Here is an 11,803-nt window from a genome sequence, read left to right as displayed (position 1 = left end):
CCTTTTTTGATGCGATTTAACCAACCAAAGTGATACCGACTTCAAAATGAACGTTCATCGAATAAAAGCTAAATTTTCTGCAGTGATGTATACCGGTACATACTAAAAATAATAGAACTTTCTTTTAAAATGAATGGGATCGTATGAGCAACAATGAAATTGGGGAAATGTAAAACCGGAATGAGTTACAAGGGTTTAAAAGAGAGTAAAGAGAGTAAAATATTAAAAGTAAACCACAAATAAATAAAGTACGATAAGGAATATTAAATTGTGTGAAAACAGTTAAAAAAATATAACTCAGTACTCACTGCAGTGAGTGACAGAGAGCGCATTTTCTCGTCGACGAAAACTTGAGGTCACGGACAGACGGACAGACAGACAGACGGACGGACGTGGCGAGCACAATAGTGCATTTTTTTCATAAATGAAAAAATGCGCTAAAAAGGAAGAATAAGAATAATGAACTTACAGTTCTGCTTTGTTCATTTCAGGTCGATCTGAGATGAAATTTAAACCTATTTAAATAAATATTTATATGAAATATATTTCTATATTTAACTGAAATCGGGCATTGGCAGCTAGGATTGCAGACTAATACGTCCCCAGTCATCACTCTTTGGTCCCAGCACGAAAATTAAAATAGTTTCAGCTCCGCAAGTGTGCGTCAGCATTAGATGCTATCAAAGTTTACCATCATCAAAAATTGACCAACAACACGCAGCAGATTAATACAAAGTAGTATATAATACGACACAGAAACGAGAGTAAAGACAATTCTTTACTAGCAACAACTTCCGAAAAATTCAACTCCCACATTAATACTCGACAACAGTGCAATGTGCAGTGCAAGAACAGCTTTGGAAATTTGAACTGATGTCAGAGAATGGTCACAATGAATCGCGTCTAACGTTTTAATAATATTAGAATACATGAAAGCTTCTTTAAATGAGGAATGCTATTAACTTGTCTCGGCAAATTAATTGGAATGAGTTACGTACTGCTAATCAACCTACAATCCTTCATAGATTGCAGGCAAGCAGAGTGCTGCTATGAATGTCATGGTTATACAGCAACCAACTAAATGCATTCATCAGATAACTGATATGATTACCGGTTACCATGCGCAAAATAAATAAGGATTGGGCAAAATAAATAATACTCATATTATGAAGATAACAAGAACCATCATACATCTTCGAAGATCACGAATAAAACCCTGCATTGGAAAAGATTTCTTTGGAGTAGCTACACCATATTTAGCGTCATGGAAAGCGTACATATACAAAGCGCATAACTCGACCGTAATCGCAAACTAGGGCGCAGGTCTGAAAAAGTGCGTAAGTTGACAACGTAGCCTGGATACTGCAGTCATACTTCCTACATTGGACATCATTTACAGCGAACCTTTCTGACCAAGAAACCTGCTGAGTTTATGAGACTTCTTTTACTTCGTCATCAGAATCACTGTTAAAACAACATTTCACAATAACAACTATTTACAATATGAATTTCGTGAACGCTAAAACTATGTCTTTCAAAAAGAGATAGAAGTTTTATAGGATCAGTGCTTACCAAGTAAATAAAATGTTCATGAAAAGGGAAATAATATGAAATGTCTTAAAATACTAGAGATAATTTGTCAAATAAAACCTTTGTATTGAATACGGCTTAGTTGAATCGAAAATAGACTAAGAAAAAACTTCACTTGAAATTAAAAGACAATGAGATCCCTAAGTTAAAGTAAAACAAACAACAACAACAACTAGACGTTCATGATTTTCTTGAACTATTTGAGACAATATCGAATACATCGATTTTCAGATAACCCTGGAATGCACGATTGATGAAACTTATGCACTCAAAATTGCACTTCAATAAGTCAGCAACAAATACTTAAACAGCGATTAACAAGAATTTGGTATGGTCAATGACGTGTGAAAATAAAATATTACATACGTCAATGGGTAGTGTTGGTATACCAGACTGACGAGGTCAACTCAAAATGTATTTAAAAAATCAACCAGTACTCATCCAATCAACCAGTACTCAATCCGCATCCACGAGTTCAAAAAATACCCCACCACAATACCAGTCGTCAAATGGGAAACGGACAAACCAAAAACACAGCCAAAACCGAAAGTAAAGACTTCATCATTGGAACCTTCGTGGTGCAATGTCGTTATTGAAATAATGTCAAAACAAAGTTTCGACTTTGCCCACAATAGCACTTGATAATAACACTGTTTGAACCATCATCCTTTAGGAATGCAGAGCTAGGGCATTCATTATTAACGATTATGTCCTTGGTAAAATAAACAAGCTATTTTCACTCATTTTCAAACAATAGCGATATTGACCAACCCTGACGAAGTTCAAAACATGGCGATAATAACAGCCAATGACGAAGTTAAGAAAATTTCGATATTAATTATCAATGACAGTTCAAACGATGGAAACATTAACGTCAAGGACAAAGTTCAAACAATGGCGACATTAACCAAGGACAAAGTTCAAACGAAGGCGACATTAACTGTCAAGGACAAAGTTCAAACGATGGCGACATTAACCGTCATCCGTCAAGGACAAATTACGAACGATGGCGACAATAGCCGTTAGTGAGGAAGTTCAGACGATGGAGATGCGCCAGTCGAGCAGGTGCGAGGCTCGCGTTCTGTTTCAGTGGCACTCGCTGTATCACGAATGAAGAGCCAAGGGCGCGTCAGCCTCATCCATGTCTGCGATGGGCTCAGTGCTCGACACAGGGTGACCTGTAATACAAAGTGTGTGCATTTCAAGACCATAAAAGGTGGCCTGTAATATGAAGAGTGTGTATTAAAGTGGCACAGTACTTCTAATAGGCTTAGTGAGTTTAGTATGTCTGCCCACTCAAGCCCTGAAGGCCTTTGTACAGCTTGGAATTCCACGCACACATAAATTTTCAATAAATATCGACAAAGTAAAACTCTTTTTGAATTACAGGCTAATGGCAAATGCCACACCACTTTAGAAGTTGAACAGAAAATTATTTCTTAATATATTTTGGCACTTTCATTAAAAATCCAGGTTCAAACATTGGCATTAATACGAACCAGTTTTCCTCTCGAAATTCACGAGGGAATTGAACATGACAAATAATTTAAAGGCAATATTTACGTGGAGAGTAGTCAGCGCTGCCGGGCTGACACTTTTGCAGGAGGTAATTTAGCAGCGCAAAGAGCACGCCAAAGATGACGTTGAATAACCCAAAGGCGAAATACATCGTCTGTCCACTGTACTGGAAGAACAGCACTCCGCCCACCAACCCTCCGATGGCTACACCTGAAACGGGAAGATACGCAAGGAAATTTGGATAAAATTTTCATCAGATCAAAAGCTCGCGACAAATATAAATTATTTCCCACAATTCAGATTAAAATAATTATTTTTTATTGGACCTATCATAACTTGTTCTATTTACAGTACATACTACAGTATGAGAATTTCATCAATCGATACTTGGAGTTCATTTCGGTAATATAGGAACCCTTATAATACAATATTAAAACGTAACATTGATGACTCTAGAGGGTATTCAACTTTAATATGATATAGGATTTTATAAGCTAAACATGATCAATGTTACCGAGGCCTTCGAAAGAAGCCCCAAGCAGCGCCTGCACTGTAGCCTCGGCGCCCGGGACAGTGACGACGCTGGCGTACGTCGCCATGGTCGTGTAGAAGAGGCCAAATGTTAGGCCTTGCAGCACCTCGATAGGCAGGAACAGCCACGGGTTCTGCACCACGCTGCACATTCCAGTTTTGTTAATTATACAGGGTGCGTACTGGAATTAAAAAAAAATCCACGACTCTCCATAACCATCAATATAATTTTCCAAGCCTCGTATACGACAGGTTTAGCATGACTGAAAGACTAACCGTGCATATTCTATCATCTCCTACAGTTGATAAAAAGCATACGTGTAAATGCATAGAGCAGGCAGACACAGAGGAACAGAATGACACATATCTGTAAATCAAGCCCACACTGGTATTATTATGAATTCAATAGTGTCAACACAACAAATATTGAGTACACAAGAGTGTACATGATAAGGTCAATACAATTCAGAACACTCTTCAACACCACTACCCTAACATTCAACTGGCACTCTGGCAGCTATTTCATCAACTTTTTCTCTAATATTCAGTTCATGAGTGTCTAGTTCCTGTTGCTTTGTTTTCAAAGATCGCCTTATGGCGCTGAACTTTGCGATACTTTTCAAATCCCATATTCTCTACATTGCTTCTGCATATTCATCTGCTGCTTGCTCTAGTGCCTTGATGCCCTTCTCAGTACGTCTTTTCTTTTGTTCATCTAGCTCATCCAACATTTAACAACATCCTCTTCTGGGTTTTCTGGGCCTTCGCCTTCTGCTCTTTCTCTTCTGCCAAATAATTATTGTAGGCTGTTTTGGCACTGCCAGCTGCAAGCAGCATCTTCTTGGTGATGGTCATCTTGTCCAGGCCACCAACATGTGCAACATGATCAACCACAGCATGCAGGGCAACCACCGTTCGCTACTACTACCCGTCAAACAGCACAACGACATCCTGTCCCGTCAATACCAATTAGCGTGCCATCAACCCCAACACCCGAATCGGAACATCGTCACACAACCGCGACCGCCAAGAAATATCAGGAAAGATGTAACATCCTACTTGTACGAAATTGGTCAATACATACAAGTACTCAACGCCGACCACACACAATACAAACAATGCCTGATGAACATACACAGACGAGCAGTAGCAGACGGAATAGCCGGTTACAAGCCGAACGTGGTGCTCGGAGGTTACCCACCACCCATCGCCGCGGAGGAACGTCGGTTACCGCGCGCAACCAGGACCACTTTGGCCCAGCTACGGTCGGGATGGTGCCACCTGCTCAACAGCTATATGAGCCGAATCGAAACCAATGTCAACAACGTATGTCCGGATTGTGGAATCGGCCCACACGACGTACAACATTTGTTCAACTGCCCGGCCAAACCGACACAACTTTCGGCACTCGATCTTTGGACGCAGCCAATCGATGTGGCGCGCTTCATCGGACTCGGAGCGGACTAGTGGTTGACGTTGCTACAACAACAACAACAACCACCGTTCGCTCTTTCATGTTGTGTGCCATGATTTCCTTGTTGAACGAAAACCCTCTTTCAACCTTGGCTTGATCATGAGACAGGAGCATTAGTATCTGCACTACCTACATTCCAGAGCTTCTTGCAGATGTTCTTTGACACAATGACATGCCAAAAAGTGTCCAGTCGATCAGAAGTTGGAAATGCTTGAAACAGTGCGTTCAGTTTACTGCAATGTTGTGATTCGTCACTATAGTTGCACATTTCATCGCAAAGCACCATCAACATCTGTGTTAGGGAATCTCTTGGCATCAGTAAGCAAAGTGAGACAGTTCTTCAACTGTGTCTTGTCGGCTTCTTTACAGTCCCTCTTGATGAAGACTTTTGGCACCAGCCATCTCAGGTTCCTACCAAAGTCATATCTGATAGGGCTCTTGTCCAATAGCTTTTGGACTACAGCCTGCGTGAAGTCCTGCGCTCGTGTCTTGAAAGTGAGAACTTACAGTGCACTTGCCTTCTTGTATGTAAGCTGTTTTTTTAATGCGGTCCTGGCCATGCAACCAACAACAACCTTATTGAGGGAAATCAAAACGTCTTTTGTTCCACGGCTTTCCATGACTTTAAATGAAATCCAATGACTTTCCAGGCCTGGAAAATTAAAAATCAAATTCCATGACTTTCCAGGTTTTCCATGACTGGTACGCACCCTGGTTATAAGATAAGGTAAATAAGGACAAATGTTAGGCCCTGCAGCACCTCGATAGGCAGGAACAACTACGGGTTCTGCACCACGCTTCACATGCCACTTTTACCAATGATAATAATATTTCCACTTTTAATAAGTTAAGTTTGTCGAGTTTGCAAATCAATCCACTTTCGAGATCGTCGTACAGAATACAAATCGCGTAGCGGCCGCGCTACCAAATCGTCCCAAACTTGCGGGGGAGTTCTTATTGCTAGGCTCCTCTGTAAGAACTAGGCTAGTCTGAAGGAATTCAACACGCCATAGATCAAAATTCTACAACATTCTATTCAAAAGATTTGAGCGGATCTAAATACATTAAAATGAAATTATAATGGCAATTGGATTCTTTTCAAAGCAATACTCCGATACTGATATTCAATATCAGTCATCTTGTCACATCGCATCACTCCAAAATAGCTCAATAGTTCGCATCAAGACACATAATGCATAGAATGCATGACTAATTGGGCACAACGTTCCAACATCAATGGCAAGTAAGCGCCTCAAAGAAATAGGCATCTAATATTCCAGGTAATAGTTGACCTGATACTTTGACTGATACCAAGAGGGGAAAAACAGGTCAGTCAATCAAACTCTTTCTCAAACATTACCCGTTACCACAAACCGCACAAAAAAATATGTTACCTGTAGAGGATGAAGCGCAAACCGAAGGTGACGACAACGACGGTCATGCATGTGACGTGGCCAAGCTTTTTCAATATCCGTCCAGCCAGCATGAAGAACGGCAGCTCGCCCAGAAAGCACTGCACGCCCAACATGAGGCCGTCCAATAGTTTGATCCAACGGAATCCGCACGTCCAAGCAGCAGCAACTTCTTCTACAAGCATAAGCTGCACATGGAATATGTTTTGAGAACTTGGTGGATATCAAGGGTGGATTGATACTGCCTGAAAGTAAACAATATGTCATTTTTGTAAGAAATTAATCTGCCATAAAAAGAATAAGAGGGCGTGAGCATCATTCACTCAAATTTTAGTTTTCGAGTATTGCACATTTCACAAAATTCAAAAATGAAACGAGCACACTTCAATTTCCTGGTAAGAACTATAACACTTTGCACAAAACAATATCTTTCCATCCACAAAGATAGTTGAATGCGAAGAAATGACAATCACACCACACCTGGTATGTCCAGAGGGCACCTGTAGAAGCCCCAACAACAATGCAGCTCAGCACAAAGAGCAACACTTTGGGCTGACCCAACAGGTGCAGAACAGCAGGGCCGTTATGCATACAGGAACAGAGAGCTAAACGCTTGGAGCGCTGGTCTCCGCACGGTGCAGCGGGTTGGCCCAACTGTGAAACAGGCCGTAAATATATAATATAGGTATACATTAGACCGTAAATTATCATAGTTAGCTTAGCAGTGTAACAAGCAAACATACATAAAAGTTTCGTTTAAACATAATATGAATTAAAATATAAAAAATATGCACTCGTAAATTAAAAATGTTTTTACCAAAATACCTGTGCTAAAAAAGTATCATGTATTTTCAACTTTGAAGCGAGACTATATTGGTTACCCATCACTAAATATCCCAATAACCAAGCTAAACCCTTACCACCTGCAGTGTTTTAACGCATATTCTATACATATACGCAAATCTGTCTTTGTTCCAATCAAGTTTCAAGAAGCCTACCTTGATCCTTGTAACAGTGACGATGTCAAGGATAAAGAGAGCGAGCGTAAGGAGAAAAGCAGGAGTGTAGTCCTTCTCGACAGCATCCCCAGACACTGTATCGATGAGCGCTCCTGCCAAGACGACGAACGTGCCCCAGCCAATAGCTCCCCACACTCTTTGTTGACCGTATTGCCCACCGTAGTCTCCTGAACATCATAGGTAAAGTCTCTTAAATCTTTCTGCCAAGATCAGCAGACTAACTTTCTCTACAGAAGGCTAAGTAACAATTCAGGCATAAGCAACTATAATTATAAGATCTTCATTGCCCCATGGACTGAACATCCAAATAATTTTATTATCTTTTATAATTTCACCAGAGACTGATAACAAATCTTGCAATACTGAATATGCATCGAAACAACATATTTTAATCGTCAATAAAATAGAAACACTGAGGAGTTAAATCAAGATCACAAGTCACAGAATCTGAGATCAATAAATTTCAACTTCGGTTCAGTACAATAATTCATCATAACATACCTTCTAATTGTAGAAATAAAACTGTTCTATTATGCGATAATGGTTTGACATATAATATGTACATTTCCAGCTCAGTAAGCTGCATAGTGAGTTTTTGATTGTGAAATGAAAAGAAAATATTTAATATACACAAATAAAACATTGTTATGAACCGGTCACATAGTTTCAACTTCAAAAGTAAAATACTTCTACACTGTATACAAGAATTTTACAATCCAAAAATAGCAAAGTCTCGTAAAATTGCCTTAGACTCTAAAAATAGACCTGACAGCTTTAACAGCGACGAACAACGCACTTAGCAACATGAAGCAGATGGTATCAGAGAGGGTAACTACGCTGGCAAAGCTTGACCAAGCTATCAGCATGAGGCACAGGAACATCCAAAACTGCGGGTAATGCAGGACTTCGCTCAAGGTAGGTGGCTCTTCAGGAGCATCCAAATATGCCATGAGTTTGGAATCGTCACACAGGCCTTGACACTGGTGCAGTCGAAGAGTTGTTGTACAGTGAGGGTGAGACAGAGAAGAGTTCACTGATGACGAGTTCAAGGTATCAATGGTGGCTTCAATAATTGGGATGTACGATTCAGATTCAACTCGTTCAGCAAGGAAAAGGTCTTCCACTGATGAAAATGAAATGGATTCAATACATTGCTGGTCAGAGACTTTCCAGGCTTTACACATCTCGTGGAGGACGTCGGTTGAGTTGGGTGAGCACTTTATCTGCAAAAGTAAAAACTTTGATCTTACGTTACTATTCAAATTGAAAATATCAAGTAGCTGCTGAGCTCATGCAAAAAAATTTAGTATTATGTATTAAGAATACTTGGATACTTTTCAGTCATGTAACTATTGGGTACAGACATATAAATTCTAGTATTAGCTATAATCTAGTATTAACTCTATTCACTGATTCGAAATTTCAGACAACAAATTTACCATTCACCATTCACAATCCTAGGAGAACCTACATAGCATGAAGCATTCTTGTGACCACTGATGGTGGCAAGGTAATCTTCACGTCCACAGGGAGTCTGATGATGATGGTGCCGGATGTAGGAGCCGGTGGCACTACAATCAACTGAGATGTTTGTGTTCTTTATTTCAATTACAGACTTTGGGATGGATGGTGTGAAGTACAAACTGTTGAAAGATTAGAAAAAAGCCTAATTGGAACTGGACAAAGAACCAATCTGCGAGTCTGAGAAGCTTATACCTTCCAGAGAATTAAAAATATCCGAGTCATTAGACAAAAGCCATGTCAAGAAATGAATTCTAATCTACAGTTTACATATTTAATCAGTAGCCCAAACATAAAGATTTAATTCAACTACATCACTTTGAGAATTTTAATCATAAAAAGCTGCTATTCACTTTTCATAAGAGAGCAAAGTAAATAAATGATAATCATCAATCAGTTATTGCCAATTGCCATATTGGTACCATTTTATCAACAGCTTAAATGGTAAGTTGCCTCAGCCATAATTCCCTTATAAATCATATGGTTTGTTTATCAAATATTTTTAATTTAAATGTTAGTTGGTCATACTAAGATGTTTCAATGCAAATATATCTTCAAATCCACAATGTTTTGAAAAAAACAACATTTACAGAAGTAAAAAAAATATAATTTCAAGCCACAGCTGCAGATAAACTTTAACCCAGATGAGGAAAGGCTTTTTAATGTTAACCAAAAAATCAAATGCCATATGCCAAAATAAAATTATATTGCATTAAATTTGAATGCAATCAAAAAGTATGGGTTGCATATATAGGTATAGCTAGTTTAGGCCTAAGCAGTCACAATTTTTGAACAAACCTGAATAAGCCCAAAGCTGTTATTGCAAGTGATAAGATAAGAATTTTTTTATGACTATTGCGAGCATCAGCAATGCCTCCAGCTAGCAGCTTGGCCAGCACACCCGCAAATGGTAGCACTGTGTAGGTCAGTGTTATGCCTGTCAAATGAAATCAATGTTAGTCCATGAACAGCTAACAATTTTTCCTAAATAAGCACAGCAAAAGCAGTACCATTCTGTACCATGAATCAAGAAAATAACATTGCTCTCCCACAAAACATTACAATAAATGGAGATTAAGCATTTCATTGTACTTTTTTTTACAATTGATGATAAATCAGTAAACAGGATTTTTCATATTGATTCTTTGTGTGGATAAATGCACTCTAACGGTTGACGAATAACCAACAGAAGTATGTACATTTCGTTTACTGAAATGCAATAAGACAGGCATCTACAATTGATGACAAATCAGTATACAGGATTTTTCATACTGATTCTTTGTGTGGATAAATGCACTCTAACAGTTGACGAATAACCAACAGGCGTATGTTTGTTTTGTTTACTGAAATGCTATAAGATAGGCATCATTATTTCCTGAGTTTTACTATTATGTTACAGATGGCAAGCATACCTCCCTGCAATCCTAGCTGACGACCAAACAGTGGGAGGAAGGGGAGCATGGGCGCAGTAGCTGTAAAAGACAAAAACCCTTGTAGGTAATCAGAAGACATTAATTAGCTCTCAGAAATTGAATTTTCAAATCCAAGAAAACTAATACATATGTATTGCAAATTATGAGTAATATATATGGAATGGCCAGCATATTTTGTAATGACTGAATGAAGTTCTTATTGAAAATTTGTTCTTGATTAACCCCCAAATTAAATATTTGAGCTCCTGACTTGAAAACAATTAGATTTAAAAACTTATGAAACAAAGTTAAACTTCTGTAATTTACAAACCTAGTTTGTTGACCATTCTGCACATGCATGTTATTTGATGAATTTTAGACCCCAAATTCATGTGAATAATTATTTTTGATGCACACTTTACAAAGTATACATTAATAACGGCAGTTCCAAAGCACATGCAATTAAAGTTGAGTCAATTTTTATGATTATGAAATCCAAATGTTTGCAGTAATTAGTAGTAATATTATATTATATATAGTAGTAATATAAGTAGTATATTAGTAAGTAATATTGCCTGAACCATACTAAAGGTGATAAATGAGGTTTATTTCTACAACCACTAATAGGTTATAATTGGGTTCTAAACTATGAATCTTAAATAAAAGTCTCTGCATTGAGTTAACAGGAAATTATTTTCTTACATTCTGGTGCCTATGTTATAGATGAATATTAGGACAAATCAAAGTAACTTCAATTAAAAAAAGTCTCAAAATTGGCACTGAATCTCATTTGTGGTTAGACAGATATATAATATTCATAAAGGGTTCCTATATTACGTCACCACTTTATTAATGATACCGGTACATGAATGTAGATACAAATTTATTATAACTTAAAATAATTGAATGCAAAAATGTTTGGTGTACTGAGTTTATTTATTTTATTGTTAGGTTTTATTTATTTACAACCCTAACAATAAATTATTGTACTCACCAGCAAAAATGAGAAAGTAGTGTGCTTTTTGAGGCACCAAATTTGCATTGATTTTCATTTTGACCAAATTTTTAACCCATCTAACACCAAATTTTAGATTATCATAAAATATAAAACTGCTAAATAGCTGAAAACAAGGAGCAGTCAATTAGTTAAAACATACTTTCAAGGTTCTCTACATGCTGACACTTTTCTAAAAACATTGATAAATAACATAGATCAATGTCTGGAAACTTTGCAGTCAGCCATTTCAAGACAAGATTGTAAAATATCTATTTATTGCTAAAAATTTTCTTTTCTGCTTAAAAGTGATATTTTCACTAATGCTGGTA

At 37.9% G+C, this 11,803-nt stretch overlaps 1 protein-coding gene across 1 annotated transcript; it reads right to left on the bottom strand.

Annotated features, from left to right (window-relative positions):
* Nucleotides 1-425: 425 nt before the first annotated feature.
* On the bottom strand, nt 426-11,600 carry LOC108674101 (major facilitator superfamily domain-containing protein 6). The gene is made up of 11 exons (XM_018162005.2): nt 11,472-11,600; nt 10,478-10,537; nt 9,864-10,002; nt 9,016-9,187; nt 8,341-8,767; nt 7,524-7,711; nt 7,006-7,179; nt 6,508-6,713; nt 3,623-3,783; nt 3,154-3,318; nt 426-2,768 (listed from the first exon to the last, which is right to left on the bottom strand). Exons 1-11 carry the CDS (start codon nt 11,527-11,529, stop codon nt 2,695-2,697), a joined length of 1,824 nt encoding a protein of 607 aa, XP_018017494.2. The 5' UTR covers nt 11,530-11,600; the 3' UTR covers nt 426-2,694.
* Between the last annotated feature and the right edge of the window lie 203 nt (nt 11,601-11,803).

Source organism: Hyalella azteca, unplaced genomic scaffold, assembly GCF_000764305.2.
Source record: "Hyalella azteca isolate HAZT.00-mixed unplaced genomic scaffold, Hazt_2.0.2 contig17319, whole genome shotgun sequence".
Classification (NCBI taxonomy): Eukaryota; Metazoa; Arthropoda; class Malacostraca; order Amphipoda; family Hyalellidae; genus Hyalella; species Hyalella azteca.
The sequence above is the reverse complement of the archived record's forward strand: the minus strand, read 5'-3'. Positions and strand labels throughout refer to the sequence as shown.

Coding starts and splice junctions, on each gene's coding strand:
- LOC108674101 (XM_018162005.2), bottom strand. CDS start 11,529: ATGAAAATCAATGCAAATTTGGTGCCTCAAAAAGCACACTACTTTCTC. Junction 7,712..8,340: donor CATCTGCTTCATGTTGCTAA/GTGCGTTGTTCG, acceptor TATGATGTTCAG/GAGACTACGGTGGGCAATAC. Junction 3,784..6,507: donor TTGCGCTTCATCCTCTACAG/GTAACATATTTT, acceptor TGGAATGTGCAG/CGTGGTGCAGAACCCGTGGC.